Below are 21,922 nucleotides of genomic sequence, written 5' to 3'. Positions count from 1 at the left end.
TTACATCTATTTTTCTCCCTTGGGCCCTGACAGCTCACAGTAGACTTGTTTTGTGGCGCATTACAAGGTCTGTCTTGGTGAATGTTCCATATTCAGTCTTGGTGAGTGTTCCATGTTCATTTGAAAATAATATGTGTTCTCTGCTGAGCATAGTAGTTCATGCCTGTAATCCTTGCAATTTGGGAGTCTGAGGCAGGTTGATTCCTTGAGCCCAGGAGTTCGAGGCTTCATTGAGCTATGATTACACGACTACACTCCAGCATGGGTGACAGAGCATGACCCTGACTCCTGAAGAGTATGTATGTTTTCTGTAGTTGTGGGGTGGAATGCTCTGTAAATGTTAATTAGATTAAGTTGGATTATTATATTTGAATCTTCTGTATTCCTATTGATTTTGTTTTCACTATTTCTATGAATTCTTAAGAGCAGTGTTGACACTTCCATCTATAGATGTGGATTTGTCTTATTTTTTCTTTTAGTTTCCTTTTTTTTTTTTTGGAGACCAGGTGTCACTCTGTCACTCAGGTTGGAGTACAATGGCACGATCACAGCTCACTGCAACCTCTGCCTCTTGGGTTCAATTGATTTTCCTGCTTCAGCCTCCCTCAGCTGGGACTGCAAGTGTGCACCACCACACCCAGCTAATTTTTATTTTTAGTAGAGAGTGGGTTTCACTGTGTTGGCCAGGCTGGTCTCAAACTTCTGACCTCAAGTGATCCGCCCGCCTTGGCCTCTCAAAGTGCTGGGATTACAGATGTGAGCCACCATGCCATGCCTCTTTTAATTTCCTTCCTTCCTTCCTTTCTTCTTTCTTCTTTCTTTTTCTCTCTCTCTCCCTCCCCTCCCTTCCCCCTCATGCCCTGCCATTTCATGTATTTTGATTTTATATTATTTGGTGTGCATATTGGGATATATGTTTTCTTGATGAATTCACTCTATCATCATGCCCTTCTTTATTGAAAGGTAGTTTGGTAGGTATTAAGTTTTTGGTGTGTTGTAGCACTTTATAAATTTTGTATTGTATTTTGGTTTAGCATAGCTTCTGGAAGTCTGTGATTTTTTTATATTTGTTTCTCTGAATATAGTGTGTCTTTTCTTCAGGTTGCTTGACAATTTCTTACTTATTACCATTTTCCTGCTGTTATCATGTACCTGTGAATGATTTTGAGTTTATCCTGTGGGGCTTACTATGATTCTTGGATGCCTGGGTTATAGTTTTCAGAAAATTTGGAATTTTTTTGTCTTTATTATTACCTCCTCGAGTATTTTTTTTTCTCTTTTTGTTTTTCTGACATTCCAGTCACATGTCTTAGATAGCTTAATATTCTCCCATAGTTCACTGAGAGTGTTTCCCCCCTTTTTTTCTGTGTTTCCTTTTGGATAATTTCTTTTTGCTTTGTTCTCAAGTTCAGTGATCATCTGCAGTATCTAATTTTGCTTTTAATTCCATGAATGAAACTTTCATATCAAATATTATAGTTTTCATCTCTCTCTATTCCATTTGATTGTCTTATTTTCTTTTTTTGAGATGGAATCTCACTCTGTCGCCCAGGCTGGAGTGCAGTGGTGCAATCTTGGCTCACTGCAACCCTGGCTCAGTGCAACCTTTGCCTCCCAGATTCAAGTGATCTGCCTGCCTCAGCCTCCCAAGTAGCTGGGATTTCAGGTGCCCACCACCTCACCTGGCTAATTTTTGTATTTTTAGTAGGGATGGGGTTTCACCGTATTGGCCAGGCTGGTCCGGAACCACTGACCTCAAGTGATTCACCCGCCTCGGCCTCCCAAAGTGCTGAGATTACAGGTGTGAGCCACCGTGCCTGACCGGTTCTCTTATTTGCATATATTCATGTCATTTAGATTTTTGAGCATATTGAATATTTCTACAATAGCTGTTTTTAAATCTATAATTTCTGGGTCTGGGTATAATGAATTATTTTTCTTCCTGTTTTTTGATCATGTTTTCCCTCCTAATTGCCTGCCTGCCTGCCTGCCTGCCTGCCTGCCTTCCTCCCTTCCTTTCTTCCTTCCTTCCTTCCTTTCTTCCTTCCTTCCTCTCTCCCTCATTCCCTCCCTCCCTCATTCCCTCCCTCCCTGCGTCTCTCCCTCCCTCCCTCCCTCCCTCTACCTCCACCCCCACCCCAAGGCAGGAGTGCAGTGGCACAATCACAGCTCACTGCAACCTCTACCTCCAGGGCTCACTTGATCCTCCTGCCTCAGCCTTCTGAGTAGCTGGGACTACAGGTGTGCACTACCATGCCCAGCTAATTTTTGTATTTGTGGTAGAGACAGGTTTTTGCCATGTTGCCCAGTCTGGTTTCCAACTCCTGGGCTCAAGTGATCCACTTGCCTTGGCCTCCCAAAGGCTGGGATTATAGGCATGAGCCACAGTGCCTGGCCATATGTCTATTAATTTTTTTTCTTTTTTTCTTTTTTTTTTAGACAGAGTCTTGCTCTGTCACCCAGGTTGGAGTGCAGTGGTGCAATATCGGTTCACTGCAACCTCCAACTCCCAGGTTCAAGCGATGTCTTGTGCCTCAGCCTCCTGAGTAGCTGGGACTATAGACACGCACCACCACGCCTGGCTAATTTTTGTATTTTTAGTAGAGATGGAGTTTCACCATATTGGCCAGGTTGGTCTTGAACTCCTGACCTCAGGTGGTTGGCCCGCCTCAGCCTTCCAAAGTGCTGGGATTACAGGCGTGAGCCACCACAACATTGTGACTTTTATCTCCTTGAGTACAATATTTGTGGTGTTCATTTAAGAATTATTGGGCCGGGCGTGGTGGCTCACGCCTGTAATCCCAGCACTTTGGGAGGCTGAGGCAGGCGGATCACGAGTTCAGGAGATTGAGACCATCGTGGCTAACAGGGTAAAACCCCGTCTCTACTAGAAGTACAAAAAATTAGCCGGGCTTGGTGTCAGGCACCTGTAGTCCCGGCTACTCGGGAGGCTGAGGCAGGAGAATGGCGTGAACCCGGGAGGCGGAGCTTGCAGTGAGCCGAGATCACGCCACTGCATGCCAGCCTTGGCGACACAGCAAGACTCCATCTCAGAAAAAAAAAAATATATATATATATATTGAGGTGGCTGGGAGTGGTGACTGATGCCTGTAATCCCAGTACTTTGGGAGGCCGAGGTGGGCAGATCACCTGAGGTTGGGTGTTCGAGACCAGCCTGGCCAACATGGTGAAACCCCATCTCGACTGAAAATACCAAAATTAGCCGGGCGTGGTGTATGCCTGTAATCCCAGCTGCTTGGGAGGCTGAGGCAGAAGAATCACTTGAACTTGGGAGGCGTAGGTTGCAGTGAACCGAGATCATATCACTGCACTCAAGCCTGGGCAACAGAGCAAGACTCTGTCTCAAAGGAAAAAAAAAGGAAGTGTTGATATTTCTGGCAGACTGCAACAGCATTACTTTTGGATCATTTTTATAGTTTTCTGACTTCTTTTACTATTGTTTAGGATAGTGTGGCCTTTAGTGGAGTTCTGTAATTAAAGCCTTTACTCTTTTGGGGCCTGTTCAAAATCCGCCATATAATCAGTGAGGTATCTTAGGCTGGTGATAGCTCCAGTGATTTTGGCCCACTGAGTTCTAGAAATTGTTCTTTCCCCCAGAAGAATTTCTTTGGCTTTGTGGAGTTTTACCCTGTGCATGAGCAGGTTAGTATTAAACCAAAAACCTGAATGGACCCTTTTGCAGATTTCAGAGTTCTTTGTTGTTCAGCTTCCTCTTCTCCAGAATTCTGATCTGGAAATTCTAGCCACGTAGCCTTCCCAAACGTCAGTGTGGCAAATTTTAGTGATCCCACCCAGGTCTGTGCTCCTCTTCACTGGGCAGTAGTCTATAAATTGTCTTCTGGCAGAATTCTGGGTCATTTAAAATCTCATTTTGTTTCCTTTTCCACAGTCCTGTTGCCCATGTAGTCTAATGTCTGAAATAAAAAGGTAATACATATTTTATGTTTTGTCTAGTTTTTGTAGTTATATATGGATGTAGGTAGGATGTTTGGACCTGCTACTTCCTCATGAGTGGAAATATAATTCATGCCACTCTAGTTTTAACGTGTATTTTTCTTAGTATGAGTGAGGTTGAGCATGTTTTCATACCTTCCTTCCTTTTTTTGAGACGAGGTCTTACCGTGTTGCCCGGGCTAGAATGCAGTGTTACAATCATAGCTCACTGCAGTCTGAAATTCCTTGGCTCCAGTGATCCTCATGTATCTGCCTCCTGAATAGCTGGGACTAGAGGCATGTGCCACTATATGTAAAAAAATCGACTCTTTTTTTCCTGTGACGTTAGTTGAAAGCATTTTTTCCCACTATCTCATTTGACTTTTGATTTTCTGATGATATTCTTTTCCATAGTTTTCAAATATGTATTTTAGTTGTTTCTTCCAATTGCTCATAGTTATTAGCTTCAGTGTTTTTTGTACATACCCGGGTATTCTCCATTTAATTCTCTATAAATGCTCCTTATTTTATTAATTCACTTTTTTTTTTTCATTGGAGACGGAGTCTCACTCTGTTACCCAGCCTTGAGTGCAATGGCGCGATCTTGGCTCACTGCAACCTCCATCTCCCGGGTTCAAGTGATTCTTCTGCCTCAGCCTCCCGAGTAGCTGGGATTACAGGCTCCTGCCACCACACCCAGCTAATTTTTGTATTTTTAGTAGAGACGGGGTTTTGCCATGTTGGCCAGGCTGGTCTCAAACTCCCAACCTCAGGTGATCCACCCACCTCGGCCTCCCAAAGTGCTGGGATTAGAGGTGTGAGCCACTGTGCCTGGCCATTAATTCACTTTTTTTTTTGTTTTTTTTTGTTTGTTTGTTTTTTTGAGACAGTCTCGCTCTGTCACCCAGACTGGTGTGCAGTGGCCGGATCTCAGCTCACTGCAAGCTCCGCCTCCCAAGTTTACGCCATTCTCCTGCCTCAGCCTCCCGAGTAGCTGGAACTACAGGTGCCTGGCTAGTTTTTTGTATTTTTTTGGTAGAGACGGGGTTTCACTGTGTTAGCCAGGATGGTCTCGATCTCCTGACCTCGTGATCCGCCAGTCTCGGCCTCCCAAAGTGCTGGGATTACAGGCTTGAGCCACCGCACCAGGCCATGACTTTAGGAATTTTTTTTTTTTTTTTTTGAGACGGAGTTTTGCTTTTGTCATCCAGGCTGGAGTGCAGTGGCACGATCTTGGCTCACTGCAACCTCCGCCTTCTGGGTTCTAATGATTCTCCTGTCTCAGACTCCAGAGTAACTGAGATTACAGGCTCCTGCCACTATGCCTGACTAATTTTTATAATTTTAGTAGACATGGGGTTTCACCATGTTGGCCAGGCTGGTCTCGAACTCCTGACCTCAGGTGATCTGCCCGTCTCAGCCTTCCAAAGTGCTGGGATTACAGGCATAAGCCACTGTGCCCAGTACTTTTGACATTTCAGTCTTTTATCCATTTGGAATATATTGTGATATGAGATTTGAGATATAAACCCACTTTTGTTTATTGCCATAACACCTCTTATCTCTGTAAAGGATCAGATAGTGAGTATTTTAGGCTTTGTGGGCCATATGATCTATGCCCTTGCAGCTAGTCAACTCTGCCCTTGTATTGTGAAAGCAGCTATAGTTAATATGTAAGTGAATAACTGGCTGTGCTTCAATCAAACTTGATCTATAAAAAAATGGTGGTGAAGCAGATTTGGCGTCCCAGTTGTTTCCTCAGCCCTGATCTAGGGCTGATAATTCTGTTGGAAATTATGGAGAGCGATGAATCCATGTGGAAAGAAATACACCTTTTTGTGTTGACTATTAGGAAAAGTGACGGAAATAATTTAAGAATTTTTATTAAGCTGATATTCTTATAAAATTTGGAAACTTTTCACAATTTCAGGATATTCATCTGAGATGCAAGCAAAAGGTTGAGCTACTTGTGACTGAAGGCTCAAGCAATGGTCAACTTTTAATTATAAGGGAGTTAATAAAACAACTGCTGATTTTACCTGGGTATTTTCTTATTAATAACTTAATACTATTTTGTTTTTTTCTATTGATGATGGATTCATTTATGGGTTTAAAAAAAATTTCCCTCCTGTGTCAATCAAATTGACCAATGCTTACTCTTCTAGTACAAGTATTTACTTGCTGACAGCACTGTTTTGCCTCAGAGCCAATAAAAAGAGTAAGATTTTTTGTTTTTCTGAGATCAGAGCCACTTAGAAATTGGAAATACATTTGAATTATGGCTTAATATTGACTTAGTATTATTTTTTACTGAATTGAAGTAAATTTTAAATTAAAAACTTTTATATACATTTCTGTTTGGTGTGTGTGGTTTTTTTTTTTTTTTTTTTTTTGACGGAGTTTTGCTCTAGTTGCCCAGGCTGGGGTACAATGGGGTGATCTCGGGTCACTGCAACCTCCGCCTCCCACGTTCAAGTGATTCTCCTGCCTCAGTCTCCTGAGTAGCTGGGATTACAGGCATGTGACACCACACCCAGCTAATTTTGTATTTTTAGTAGATACGGGGTTTCTTCGTGTTGGTCAGGCTGGTCTCGAACTCCCGACCTGCTGGGATTACAGGCGTGAGCCACCACACCCGGCCCATTCCTGTGTTTTAAAAGTCAAAAATATTCATTGAGAAGTCTCATTCTTACATTGTCCCTGTGTATTCCATGTTCCCCTTCCCTTATCGGTAGTTGCTTTTATCAATTCCTTTTTTTTTTTTTTGAGACAGAGTCTCGATCCCAGGCTGGAGTGCAGTGGCGCGATCTCAGCTCACTGCAAGCTCAGTCTCCTGGGTTCACGCCATTCTCCTGCCTCAGCCTCCCCAGTAGCTGGGACTACAGGCGCCCGCCACCACGACTGGCTAATTTTTTGTACTTTTAGCAGAGACAGGGTTTCACTGTGTTAGCCAGGATGGTCTCGATCTCCTGACCTCGTGATCCGCCCACCTCGGCCTCCCAAAGTGCTGGGATTACAGGCATGAGCCACCGCACCCGGCCTCTTTTATTAATTTCTTATGTGTCTGTCTATCCAGTGTTTGTTTATGCATAAACACACGTGACTATAAGTCATTGTTTCATCTTTTTCAGCAAGAGCTAGCTTATATAGTTATATTTGGCCTTTTCGTACTTAACAAATATGATAATTGAAGATCTTTTCATATTATAACATAGTCATGATTTTGCTTTCGATAGCCCCCTTTTTTGGGAGGTTCCTTATTCTGGTTTTTCAGAGGAAGATATGACACATTCAGTAAGGTGATTCAGTATAGTGCATATCTAAATAATATGTCATTTGTTCTTGCTAGTCTCAGCGAAATGTCATTTGCTCTTATGTTAGTCTCTTGTCAGTCTCAGAATCTCTTTATATCCTTCAAAATTGTTGATAACCCTAAAGAGCTTTTATTTCTGTGGGTTATCTATATCAATAGATATCAAATGAGAAACTAAAACTGAGAAGCTATAAAAGTTACTTTTGGCTAGGCGTGGTCGCTCATGCCTGTAAGCCCAGCTCTTTGGGAGCTGAGTGGGTAGATCACTTGAGCTCACCAGTTCGAGACCAGCCTGGGCAACATGGTGAAGTTTGTCTCTACCAAAAAAAAAAAAAGAAAAAAGAAAAAAAAATTAGATGGCTTGAGCCTGGTAGGCAGAGTTTGTAGTGAGCCGAGATCATGCCACTGCACTCGAGCCTGGGCGACAGAGCCAGACCTTGTCTCAAAAAAAAAAGAAAAAAACAAAAAAACCCAAACACCAAAAACCAACCAACCAAACCAAGCTGTTTACTTTTAATTTATTTAAAAATATCATTAATAAACCCAATACATGCTAACATAAATGACATTTTTAATGAAAATAACTATGTTCCAGAACAAGAAGAGTATGAGAAGAGTGGCATTTGTTATAGTTTTGCAAATATCTTTAATGTCTAGCTTAATAGAAAATAGCTGGATTCTCATATCTGCTACTGCATTCAGTGTTGTGATATATTGTTTTTCTTGAAGCATATGGAGAAAATCTGGCCTCATCCCGATGTAAATTTGGAAGATGGAGGAGTATTTTATTTATTTTTTTGAGACAAGATCTTGCTCTGTCGTCTATGCTGGAGTGTAGTGGCATGCTCATGGCTCATTGCAGCCTTGACCTCCTGGGCTCAAACAATCCCTTCTACTCACCTTTCCTAGTAGCTGGGACTATAGGTGTATGCCCCCATGCCCGGTTAATTTCTATATTTTTTATAGAGACAGAGTTTCACCATGTTGCCCAAGCTGGTCTTGAACTCCTGGGTGGAGGTAATCTTGTCTGCCTTGGCCTCCCAAAGTGCTGGGATTACAGGTGTGAGCCACCACACCCAGCCAAGATTATTTTAATAGACTTTCCAGATACTTATGGATAGCCATATTTAACGCTATACTGAAACTCAACATGCCGTAGTTTCTTTTTAAAAAAAATCATTTTATTGAGATATAGTTGATAAGTTACATCTATTTAATATATCTGTGAAACAGTCAACACAATCAAGATGTACCTTTTGAATTTCTTTTTTTTTTTTTTTTTTTTTGAGACGGAGTCTCGCTCTGCCGCCCAGGCTGGAGTGCAGTGGCCGGATCTCAGCTCACTGCAAGCTCCGCCTCCCGGGTTCACGCCATTCTCCTGCCTCCGCCTCCCGAGTAGCTGGGACTACAGGCGCCCGCCACCTCGCCCGGCTAGTTTTTTGTATTTTTTAGTAGAGACGGGGTTTCACCATGTTAACCAGGATGGTCTCGATCTCCTGACCTCGTGATCCGCCCGTCTCGGCCTCCCAAAGTGCTGGGATTACAGGCTTGAGCCACCGCGCCCGGCCTGAATTTCTTAAAGATTAATTGCGGTGTAGAATTTGAAACCATCTCAGTAAAGTTTTCATATTGTGTTTTCAGTAAGATCTGTGAATCTAGTTGATTTATTCTCCACTTTGATTGTATCTTTTTTCCTTGCAGGAATTTTTAAACATCATGCATCGGTCATTTGGAAATTATTTGTTTATTGAGTTACACAGATCTTCTAAATGTTTATGCATTTCATTATTCATTGTCAAAGCATCACACCTGTTAATATCATCACCATTCTCTTCAGAAAAGTGTTTTTGACTTGGCAAGTTGTTAAGCCCACAGTGGTAGAAACATGTTTTGCAAAATTCTTATTTTTTTGAAGCTTAAATATTGTTGGTTACTTTCCTGATGTGACAAGCCCACTTTTCATTTTCTTTCTTTTTTTTTTCCTGAGACAGAGTTTTGCTCTTGTTGCCCAGCTGGAGTGCAGTGACGCGATCTTGGCTCACCGCAGCCTTTGGCTCGGCTCACCGCAACCTCTGCTGCCTGGGTTCAAGCGATTCTCCTGCCTCAGCCTCCCGAGTAACTGGGATTCCAGGCACACGCCACCATGTCTGGCTAATTTAGTATTTTTGGTAGAGATGGGGTTCCTCCATGTTGGTCAGGCTGGTCTCAAACTCCTGACCTTAGGTGATCCGCCTGCCTTGGCCTCCCAAAGTGCTGGGATTACAGGTGTGAGCCACTGTGCCCGGCTGCCCACTATCATTTTCAAGGAAATATCTTTCAAATACCCAAGATTAAGTAACTAGTTGTTCTTTCAAGAGAAATGGTGGCCTGTAAAAAAGCGCAGTTCAACTTTCAACTCTTATAAAATGCTTTTTCTTGAGACAGCTATCTTTCTACCCATTTAAGTGCACAGAATATTAAGAAGTTGTATACTTAAGGGCTGAGATTTCATGTGTAATATTTGCAGCTATGTCAAGGACATTCTTAAGTGAAACTGGCTTTAAAAAATTTGGTGAGTATGTGGTGGTGAAGAATGTAGTGACTACTACTATGGTTTGGTGCTACTGCTAATGCGACAACAGCAGTTTTATCCAATGTTACCTTTTTTTTTTTTTTTTTTAAGTTTTTGAGACGGAGTCTTGCTCTGTCGCCCAGGCTGGAGTGCAGTGGCCCCATCTTGGCTAACTGCAACCTCTGCCTCCTGGGTTCAAGGGATTCTCCCGCCTCAGCCCTCCCGAGTAGCTGGGATTAAAGGCATGTGCTACCACGCCCAGCTAATTTTTGTATTTTTAGTAGAGACGGGGTTTCACCATGTTGGCCCAGGTGTCTCAAACTCCTTACCTCAAGTGATTGTCCCGCCTCAGCCTCCCCAAGTGCTGGGATTACAGGCATGAGCTACCACGCCTGGCCCAGTGTTACTTTTGAAACTTCAGGGCAAATCCCAATACAGTGAAAGAAGCAAATAATATTTTAGTATTATTGTGAAAGTGGTTTTGATCTGGTGGACCCTCTGAAAGGTCTTGCAGACTTCTGGTATGTAGAAATCCTTACTTTTTTCTTGGCAATTAAAAAAGAAGAAAAGAAACCAAGAACTCTTACAACTTAATCTTAATCTTGGTTATCAATCTTAATCTCTGTCTACATACTGACTCCTCCAAGTCCTTCCTACTAACACACACTGTGCATACTCCTTCCATTAATTACAGTGGCTCATTTTGGCATGATTCTCAAGAGGACCATGGGGAAGTATAATTTATAAATTACAGGTGACTTTATTTTTCATTCTTCACCTCAAAGTATGGTGAAGGATGATTGGAAACTTCACCTTAAAGTATGGTTGAAGGATGATTGGAAACCTACTGAATTAGAATTACTGCTAGCTGGGACCCTATCTGCTTTTTTTTTTGACCATACACTGAAGGTGATTTTAATACACCAGAGTTAGAGAACTACAGCTTTGAGGCCTTAGGAAGAAAACTAGATTGCTCAGAATAGAGGATGGTGTCATCATTATCATTTTTGTATTTATTGCTCAGAGTGGAAGGTGACATCACCACTATAATCTTTGTATTTTCAACATGCATAGCTATCTGGCACAGGGCAGGAGCTGGCCAAATGCTTCATGAATGATTGAATGACTAATATGACTAGATTATTATGTTATTTGTCTGACACCAAGTTTCCAAATTGAATGATGATAAATTTAACCTTATATTTATAAGCGTATGTTTTAGAATTTTGAAAAATGTAATTTGGTTAGTGTGACTGTACTAGTTAAAATAATTAATGATTTTTTAATTGTACGTAAGCTTCTTATTTCAGCCCACATAATCTGGCCGGTGCCTGCCTATCCTTCCTAGTCTTTTGTCATTCTCCTTGTTCACTGTGTTTTAGGATTAACAAAACATTCGTTGGTCCAGGCAAGGTGGCTCACACCTGTAATACCAGCAGTGTGGAGGGCCGAGGTGGGAGGCTTGTTTGAGGCCAGGCATTTGAGACCAGCCAGGACAATATAGCGAGACCCCGTTTCTAGAAAAGGTAAAAAATTATTAGCCAGGCATTATTGTACACACTTGTAGTCCCAGTTGCTGGGGAGGCAGAGGTGGGAGGATTGCATGAGCCCTGGAAGTCAAGACTGTAGTGAGCTTTGATCCGTCGGTGCACTCTAACCTGGGTGACAGAGCCAGACCCTATCTCAAACAAAAACAGAAAACTTTGGCCATTGTTTTCTCCCTAATTGTTGCAACATGCTACAGTCTTTACCTTAGGGCCATCGCATTTGCTATTCTGTCTTCTTTCCCCAGCTCTTTTCTTGACTTTTCGAATCCTTCAAATAACAATTTAGTTGTCACATACTTAAATTTGCTTTTCCTGTTGTTTTGGAGGTGGTCTGTTTTCCTCTGCTGCACATAGAATAGCAGTGAAGTAAATATTTCTGTTAGTTTCTTTTGTAGTGTTTATCACAATTGGAAGTTACTTAAGTTGTTACTGTCTGCCTGTCTCCTTTAGAATATATGCTCCATGAGAATGTAGACCTGCCTGTCTTGTTTACTGTTCTATATTCATAATCAGAAACAGTCCTGGTACTTAATAGTATTTTGCAAAACTTATTAAATATATTTAGAAATAGATGAATGAATGAGTGAAAAGGATATATGGAAGAAAATTATTTTGGTTACACAATAAATAATGAATGAAGGTGACAGTTACATGATTACTATTATTATTATTATTATTTGAGACGGAGTCTTGCACTTTCGCCCAGGCTGGAGTGCAGTGGCGTGACCTTGGCTCACTGCAAGCTCCGCCTCCCGGGTTCACGCCATTCTCCTGCCTCAGCCTCCTGAGTAGCTGGGACTACGGGCGCCCTCTACCATGCCTGGCTAATTTTTTGTATTTTTAGTAGAGATGGGGTTTCATCGTGTTAGCTAGGATGGTCTTGATCTCCTGACCTTGTGATCTGCCCACCTCAGTCTCCCAAAGTGCTGGGATTACAGGCATGAACCACCGTGACTGGCCAACAGTTATGTTATTTTTAAATTTAAAAACTATAGGTAGTAGCGAGAAGGGAAGAAAGAATAGAACAGGGAGTTCAATCTGTAACTGACTGAATAATCTATTGAGATAACTCACAGACAAGCTATGTAAGTATATGTATTAATATATATATTTAATAGAGTTGGGGTCTTGCCATGTTGATCGGGCTGGTCTTGGTCTTGAACTCCTGGCCTCAAACAGTGCTCCCATCTTGGCCTCCCAAAGTGTTGGGATTACAGGTCTGAACCACCATGCCTGGCTGGCCAAGCCAGTTACGTTTATTAGTAAAGATTTTGCATAAATAACTTTGTTCTGCTAGATTATTAAGTTAAATATTACATACAAACAGGGCTTCTGGTGTGTAAAATTGCTTGTGGAATATGATGTATTCTATTAATAAATGAATAAATGTGATTCTAAACAATTGTTAAAAGCCATGTAAAGGAGAGGAACATTAATTTCTGGTGGAAAATAAGTACGTAGGCCAGGCATGGTGGCTCATACCTGTAATCCCAGCACTTTGGGAGGCTGAGGTGGGTGGATCACTTGAGGTCAGGAGTTCACGACCAACCTGACCAGCATGGTGAAACCCTGTCTCTACTAAAAATTCAAAAATTAGCTGGGCATGGTGGTGCTCGCCTGTAATCTCAGCTACACAGGAGGCTGAGGCAGGAGAATCACTTGAACCCAGGAGGTGGAGGTTGCAGTGAGCCAAGATTGCACTACTGCACTCCAGCCTGGTGACAGAGCGGGACTCCATCTCAATAGATAAATAAGTAAATGTGTAAATGAATAAGATTAAAATCTTTGCTATTTATAATTATCTAAGAATCATTTTGTTAATTATTTTAGGTAAACACTTTCAGGGTTTATAACTTTTATTTTAGGGACTTGGAAATACATATCTCTTATTTTCTTAAAAAACCAGTGGGGACCATGTTTTACTGTGTTGGAAAATAGTGACACTGTCAGGATTTAGTGAGGAATTTGGTGATACTTGCCTGCTCTTTAAATGACCACAGATTTCTGTACTGTTCATGTTTATTATTATTTTAATAACCTTTTAGTTTGGAATGATTTTAGATTTACTGAAAAGTTACAAATTTCTTTGTAAAAATTTACAAAAATTACAAGTTACAAAAAAGTACAGAATTTCTGTATATTCCTCACCCATTTCCCCCCCACTGTTAACATCTTACAGTAACATCTTACTGTTGCATGGTACATTTGTTAAAACTAAAAATAGTGGTTGGTCAGTACAGTTAACTCCAGATTTTATTTGAGTTCACCAGTTTTTACACTAATGTCCTTTTTTTTTGTTTGAGATGGAGTCTTGCTCTGTTGCCCAGGCCGGAGTGCAGTGGCGCAATCTTGGCTTACTGCAAGCTCCGCCTCCTGGGTTCACACCGTTCTCCTGCCTCAGCGTCCCGACTAGCTGGGACTACAGGCATTCACCACCATGCCCGGCTAATTTTTTTGTTTGTATTTTTAGTAGAGACGGAGTTTCACTGTGTTAGTCAGGATGGTCTTGATCTCCTGACTTCCGCCTTGGCCTCCCAAAGTGCTGGGATTACAGGTGTGAGCCACCGCGCCCAGCCCACTAATGTCCTTTCTCTGTTCTAGGATCTAATCCAGGTTACCGCATCGTGTTTAGTGATCATGTCTTTAGTCTTCTCTGATCTGTTGACAAGTTGTTAATTTTTCTTTGTTTTTCATGACCAAGACAGTTTTGAGAAACACTGTCAGGCATTTTGTGAAATGTTCCTTCATTTGGATTTGCCTGATTTTTCCCCCCCTCTCTTAATTAGATTGGAGTTACGTACGGGTGTTGGGGATGAATACCACAGAGGTATAATGGCCTCATAGTATATTGGGGTTACATTAAATTAATGTTGGTGAGGTTAACCTTGATCATTTGGTTAAGGTAGTGATTGTTTGCCAGGTTTCTCTGTTGTAAAGTTGCTATCTTCCTTTCCCCATATTCTGTTCTTTGGATGTGAGTTGCTGAAGTCCAACCCACACTTTGGATGAGGAAATATCTACATACATTACTTGAGCTCTTCTCTAAGGAAGATTTGTCTCTGCCCCTCCCCCACTCAACTTATTTATATCCGTATAGACTCATGTATATTTATTTTGTACTTTGGAAGGTAATCCAATCCCACACTATTTTGTTGCTCAGAATTTTTTAGCCTTAGCTATTGGGATTATTTTTAGGTTGGTACCTGAATCCTTTTGGCATGTTCCATTCTGTTGACTTTTAAGCACTCGCTTGCTTTCCTCAAGACGCTCCAAGCTCATCTTGTATTTTCCTGCCCTTTGGGTAGAATGTGCTATTTCTCCAAGGAGCCTTGCTTTCTTTTATTGGGAAATGGTATTTAGAAACAAACATTTGGGACATGGTGGCTCATGCCTGTAATCCCAACACTTTGGGAGGCCGAGGCGGGTGGATCACCTGTGGTCAGGAGTTTGAGACCAGCCTGACCAACATGGAGAAACCCCATCTCTACTAAAAATACAAAATTAGCCAGGCATGGTGGTGCATGCCTGTAATCCCAGCTACTCGGGAGACTGAGGTAGGAGAATCACTTGAACCAGGGAGGGGGATGTTGCAGTGAGCCGAGATTGTGCCACCCTCACTCTAGCCTGGGCAACGAGAGCGAAACTATGTCTCAAAAAAGAAAGAAAGAAAGAAAGAAAGAAACGAAGATTTGGGCATTGGATATGTTTATGGCTACTGGGTGTCACTGCTTCTAAGTCCTGTTGGAACAGAGACAGGAAATATATTTATTTATGGTAACTTATGTACACACATATCTCTATTTTTGCATCTATCCATTTTTATGTATATTAAACTTTTTTTTTTTTTTTTGGTGGAGTCTTGCTCTGTTGCCCAGGCTAGAGTGTACTGGCACAATCTTGGCTCACTGCAAACTCTGCCTCCTGGGTTCAAGCGATTCTTCTGCCTCAGCCTCCCGAGTAGCTGGGATTACAGGTGCCCATCACCACACCCAGCTAATTTTTGTGTTTTGTATTTTTTTTTTTTTTTTTTTAAAGTAGAGACTGGGTTTCACCATGTTGGCCAGGCTGGTCTCGAACTCCTGACATCAAGTGATTCACCCACTGCGTCCTCCCAAAGTGCTGGGATTACAGGCGTGAGCCACTGCGCCTGGCCTATGTATATTAAATTTAACAAGAGTTTGTACTCATTTCTCCGACTCTAATCCAGTACCAAAGGGCTCGTTTTACTGTTTTCCCTGTACTTATCTGTAACTTCCCTCCTCAACATTGAGAAACCTGGCTCCCACCCACCATCTACCATTCATTTTACCTATTTGTTCAATGCCAGTATACATGAAAAGCAGGCATAGAATTGTTAACCTATACCTCTGTTTGAAACAAATTTACCAGCTAGAGTATAAGTTTTTATACAGCTTTTGTGCCTTTAGCGTTATAATTTCTAATCAAAGCATCATTTCCCAGAGTTAAGTAACTTTGGAAAGTTACTGAACTTTATAGCTGCTTTTTTCCCCACTTCCTTCAGTAAGGTCATATCTTTTTTTTCTTTTGAGGCAGAGTCTTCCTCTGTCACCAGGCTGGAGTGGAGTGGCATGATCTTGGCTCACTGTAACCTCTGCCTCCCAGGTTCAAGCGATTCTCCTGGCTCAGCCTCCTGAGTAGCTGGGATTACAGGCTCTCATCACCACGCCCACCTAATTTTTGTATTTTTAGTAGATACGGGGTTTCACCATGTTGGCCAGGATGGTCTCGATCTCCCGACCTCATGATCCGCCCGCCTCAGCCTCCGAAAGTGCTGGAATTACAGGCATGAGCCACCGTGCCCGGCCAGTTGTATCTTATATTTGTAATACCATTAGATTCATTTGTCACCATCTATATTTCATCCTAGGATATCCTGACATACTGGTAAATTTTTTTGTTTGGTTAACTTGCATATATTAAAGTTCATTATGATTTCAGTTCAGTGGGTCTCACAAATTCATAAAAGTTTATTTCTTTGAAAAAAGTGTATATGTATAGATAATTTCTTTTAGGTGTCATTTGGCCTGTTTATAGTAGTCTGTTGCTTTCCCTCTGGTTGTTGCTTTTCAAACATGATCCTGTGGTCCTGTGGTTGGGTGTTTGGAAAATATATTTATTGGAATTGAGTGAAGTTAAGTCTTGAATTTTTGGGAACTTTCTTGGGAGTAAAATATGTGAGTTTCCCTTGTATTATATGAAGTAAAATGTTGATTTTGTTAATGCAAATGCTTTTCTCCTTTGGTTCTTGTTTGTGGTTTCATTTGAAGTTTGAATATAGGATTGATAAATATCACAGTGTTTTAGAAAAATTAGGCCAAATGTGGCAAGGAAGAACATTTGTTTCGTGATTATTTTTAACATCTGGGAAATTAGCTGGACGTGGTGGCACACACCTGTAATCTCAGCTACTTGGGAGGCTGGGGCAGGAGAATCATTTGAACCCAGGAGGTGGGGGTTGCAGTGACCTGAGATCCTGCCATTGCACTCCAACCTGGGCGACAGGGTGAGACTCCGTCTCAAAAAAAAACAAAAAACAAAAAACATCTGGTTACATGACTTTCATGCCACAAGTCAGATAATGTATTGTTTAGGTTTTAAGGCAGAGAGATAGGTTTAAGTTACCTTAAATAATGGAGATATATTATGGGAAGGTAAGTGACATAAAAGTCCCAACTGCTGCATAACAAGGTGTCAGGAAGACAGAGAGTGGTTGAGGAAATGGGCAGTCATTTAGGAAACCAAGGAGCTCTAACTACTCTAACTACTCCTGCTGTGGTTCTCAACTAGAAGTTGTAGTAAGAATTGTCTGTGGGGCCCTCCTTCAGATCTGTTCAATCAATCAGACTTCTTTAGTAATGGGGATTGTCTATTTTCTTCTAAAGCTCTGTATGTGATTCTGATAAACACTTCTTGTCTACTATTTTGACATTAGGTTATTCAAGGTCAGTTTCTTCTGAACTGGTACTATTGAATATTTAAACTGTGTGAGGGAGATGGGGAAGAGTTGGACACTGACTGATTAGTTAATCTAGTCACCATGTTTACTTTGTATAGAACTCTTTGGCTACTGAGACTACCTTATTGGCTGCTGGCTCTTTCTGATTTAGTTATCTGTTGCTAGATGGAAGGGTCCTGTGATATTATGCCTTGTATTACCATGCTTGGTACTACTTGCCTCTACATTTGGCTGTGGTCAACAAGTAATGCAGAAGTGACTAGAAGTTATTATAGATATGGGTTAAGAGGTGGCTTTTCTGTGCAGGTAGAAATTAAATTGAAATCCCAAATGCCGTGACATTCTCAGTGGGAGAGATTTCCATTTAGAAGGAATGTATGGCTGAAATATAGTGAAGAATGTTGGAGAAGGAGGCTAAAACTGTATCCTGTATAATCTTATATAGAGTTGGTAAAATAGTTCGTGTTTTATTCTCATTATAATAGGAAGCCATGTGAAATGACAGAGAGAGTTCAGATAAAGAAATTTGATTCATGTATTTAAAAATGTTGTAATGGAACAATAATTGAATGAAGAACAATGACTTAAAAATAAAAAGAAATTCTAAACATTATTTATTTATTTTTATAGACAGGGTCTTATTCTGTCACCTAATTGCCGGAGTGCAGTGGTGTGATCATAGCTCATTGCAGCCTCCAACTCCTGGGTTCAAGCAATCCTCCTGTCTTGGACTTCCAAGTAGCTGGGAATGCAGGCATGCGTCACCACACCCAGCTGATTTTAAAATTTTTTGTAGAGTTGGGGGTCTTGCTTTATTGCCCAGGCTGGTCTCCAGCTCATGGCTTCAAGCAGTCCTCCTGCCTCACCCCCCCAAAGTATTGGGATTACAGTTGTGAGTCACCATGCCTGGCAAAATATTTAAAAATTTCCTTGCTAATGAAACTTTGGCATCAGTATAATTTAATCATTAGTTTCCATTCTTTTTAAATTTAAAAGTATTATTTTTAGATAACTGAGTTAAGATAGTTTCTTTCTTTCTTTTTTAATTAAGACAGTTTCTGATTTGGACTTAGATATAGTACATCTATAGTTTGTCCATTATCTGTTATATTAATAAATGGCTAGTTTCTACATATCAATTAATCAATAATTATTTACTAAGTACATAGTAACATTTCACAAGGAGCTGTGGGAAGTAGAAAATAAGTACAAACGAGCCCCTGCTACAGTTCAGAGGAGCCAACACTAGAAATTACCAATATCTGTCTTTAAATTATGGTTTTTCTGACAATCATCAACTAAAGCAATGGTCTGGCATTCCAGTACCACAGTGTTTTTAGCTTACTTTTTGTTTTTTAAAATTCAGACTTACAGTTTTTTAATATTTTATTTTTTATTTTAAAAAATTTGGGGTTAAAATTACATAACATTTACCTTATTTACCCATTTTTAAGTGTATAGTTCAAGGCATTAAGTACATTGACATTGTGCTATCACCAGTACTATTTATCCATAGCAGATTCACAAAGTTTGATGATTTTCTGAAAAATAGGAATTAAATATATTTTACTTAATATATGTAATTATTAATAAGTGTGAAACAAGGCCGGGCGCGGTGGCTCAAGCCTGTAATCCCAGCACTTTGGGAGGCCGAGACGGGCGGATCACGAGGTCAGGAGATCGAGACCATCCTGGCTAACACGGTGAAACCCCGTCTCTACTAAAAATACAAAAAACTAGCCGGGCGAGGTGGCGGGCGCCTGTAGTCCCAGCTACTCCGGAGGCTGAGGCAGGAGAATGGCATAAACCCGGGAGGCGGAGCTTGCAGTGAGCTGAGATCCGGCCACTGCACTCCAGCCCGGGCTACAGAGCAAGACTCCGTCTCAAAAAAAAAAAAAAAAAAAAAAAAAAAAAAAAAAAAAAGTGTGAAACCTCATGTAAAGATCAGTTTAGTATTAGTTAACTTTTAGGGACAGCAAAGAAAGATAAACATTAGGGATGGCTCTTGCATTAAATGTTAGGATTCCTATATGTGATTATTGTTAATATCAAGTCATATGGTTAGGTGTTGTGTCCCACCCAAATCTTATCTTGAATTGTAATCCCCAGGTGTTGAGGGAGAGAACTGGTGGGAGGTGATTGGATCATGGGGACAGTTTCCTCCCTGCTGTTCTCATCGTAGTGAGGGAGTTCTCACGAGATCCGATGGTTTTAAAAATGACAGTCTCTTCTGGGCTTTTCTCTTCTCTCTCCCGATGCCATGTGAAGAAGGTCCTTGTTTCCCCCTCACCTTCTGCCATGATTGTGGATTTCCTGAGGCCTCCCCAGCCCTGTGGATGGGAGTCAATTAAACTTCTTTTCTTTATAAATTACCCTGTCTTGAGTGGTATCTTTATAGCAGTGTGAAATACGGCAAGACTTTTATTTTGGTGGGGGATAGTTAATCATTTCATAGAATGGTAAGATCTGGGAAAATGTGATTCCACAGGCAAATTATTGCCTTATGAAAAAAATTTTGAGACATACCTAATGTGTAAAGATTGGCCATAATAGAAGTAAATTATTAGATGTTGTTTGGGAAAATATATTTCAAAAGAGAAAAGATACTGAATAACAAGGAGACAAATTAATGGTATCCAGTGTTTTGGGGCTTTGCTCAAAATGAGAATACGCATTTTAGGCCAGGCGTGGTGGCTTATGCCTGCAACCCCAGCACTTTGGAAGGCCAAGGCGGGAGGATCACTTGAGGCCAGGTGTGGGCAACATAGCAAGACCTCATCTCTACCAAATATGAAAAAACTAGCTGGTCATGGTGGCGTGCGCCTGTAGTCCTAGCTACTTGGGAAGCTGAGGTGGGAGGATTGTGTAAGCCCAGTGAGCTATGAGGATCATGTCACTGCACTCCAGCATGAGTTTCTGGACTCTTTTGAATAATTATAGCCAACATTTTTTGAACCTTTACTATATGCCAGGCATTTGCACTTGGATTTCTCTTTTATTTTTTTTTGAGATGAAGTCTTGCTGTCTTGCCCAGGGTGGAGTGCAGTGACCTGATCTCAGGCTCACTGCAACCTCCTCCTCCCAGGGTCAGGCGGTTCTCCTGCCTCAGCCTCCTGAGTAGCTGGGATTACAGGTGCCCACCACCACGCCCAGCTAATTTTTGTATTTTTAGTAGAGACGGAGTTTCACCATGTTGGCCAGGCTGGTCTCGAACTCCTGACCTCAAATGATCCTCCCACCTGGACTTCCCACAGTGCTGGGATTACAGGTGTGAGCTACCGTGCCTGGCTGCATTTCTCTTTTAATACAGCAGTTATATGAAAAAAACTGAGCCTTGGGTTGTTCAAAGTCATGCATTTGGTGCTGGTTTTTCAACCAGGTGACTCTGCAGTTGGAGCTCTTAATCACCATGTCATATTGTTTCTTATACAAAGTTTTAATAAGGCAGTATCCTAGATTATTATCCATTTATGTTTATTTCAATATAAAATATTAGAAAATAATTTAACTCATACTACATATTTTGTGAATTTTCATAGTGTAAAATAAAAGCAAGGATAGGCCGGGCGCGGTGGCTCACGCCTGTAATCCCAGCACTTTGGGAGGCCGAGGCGGGCGGATCACAAGGTCAGGAGATCCAGACCACGGTGAAACCCCGTCTCTACTAAAAATACAAAAAAATTAGCCGGGCGCGGTGGCGGGCACCTGTAGTCCCAGCTACTTGGGAGGCTGAGGCAGGAAAATGGCAGGAACTCGGGAGGCGGAGCTTGCAGTGAGCCGAGATCGCGCCACTGCATTCCAGCCAGGGAGACAGAGCGAGACTCCGTCTCAAAAAAAAAAAAAAGCAAGGATATGCTGGGCATGGTGACTCAAGCCTGTAATCCCAGCATTTTGGGAGGCTGAGGTGGGTGGATCATTTGAGGTTAAGAGCTTGAGACCAGCCTGGCCAACATGGTGAAATCCCGTCTCTAACAAAAAATGCAGAAATTAGCCAGGCGTGGTGGTGGTGGTGGTGGTGGCGGTGGCGGTGGCGGTGGCGGCGGCGGCGGCGGCGGCGGCGGCGGCGGCGGCGGTGGCGGTGGCGGTGGCGGTGTCGGCGGTGCACTTCCAGCTACTTGGGAGGCTGAGGCAGGAGAATTGTTTGCACCTAGGAGGCAAAGGTTGCGGTGAGCTGAGATTGCACCACTGCACTCCAGCCCGGGTGACAGAGTGAGACCCTCTCTCAAAATAAAATAAATAAATAAATAAATGCAAGATAATTTTAAGAAAAATTTCTAATGTGTAAAATTAAAGATGTTGTTTTCCTGCAGACATCACTGTTACTTAAGGTTAAAGATTTTAGCCATGCATGTTGCTTAAACTATACAGTGCACATGATTGGATGTTACTCTTGTAAATAAAATTTTTCAAGCATAAGAAGTCCTAAATCTTCAGTGGCTCCCCATTAACTGTCTGTCTATACAAAAAATGAGCAAACTGCTTAACCTAGGTTTTAAAGGGGTCAGCTATTCCAGCTTTCCCCTTCTTAACAATGCAGGTTTTTGTTTCATGAACTGAATTTGTCATATCCATTTCTATGC

General features: G+C 41.6%; 1 protein-coding gene across 4 annotated transcripts in view; it reads left to right on the top strand.

Annotated features, from left to right (window-relative positions):
• Positions 1 to 21,922, top strand: part of MEMO1 (mediator of cell motility 1) — a 150,568-nt gene that overhangs the window by 13,525 nt on the left and 115,121 nt on the right. The window contains exons 2-3 of one of the 4 annotated variants that reach the window (XM_073022905.1): positions 8,557 to 8,662; positions 9,519 to 9,532. The exons of the other annotated variants lie outside the window; for them this stretch is intronic. Of the exons in view, the coding sequence (XP_072879006.1) occupies positions 8,557 to 8,662; positions 9,519 to 9,532 (120 nt within the window). The remainder of the gene's footprint in view (positions 1 to 8,556; positions 8,663 to 9,518; positions 9,533 to 21,922) is intronic. 4 annotated transcript variants of the gene reach the window in all.

The sequence above is a fragment of the Chlorocebus sabaeus genome, chromosome 14, assembly GCF_047675955.1.
Source record: "Chlorocebus sabaeus isolate Y175 chromosome 14, mChlSab1.0.hap1, whole genome shotgun sequence".
Lineage (NCBI taxonomy): Eukaryota > Metazoa > Chordata > Mammalia > Primates > Cercopithecidae > Chlorocebus > Chlorocebus sabaeus.
The sequence above is the reverse complement of the archived record's forward strand: the minus strand, read 5'-3'. Positions and strand labels throughout refer to the sequence as shown.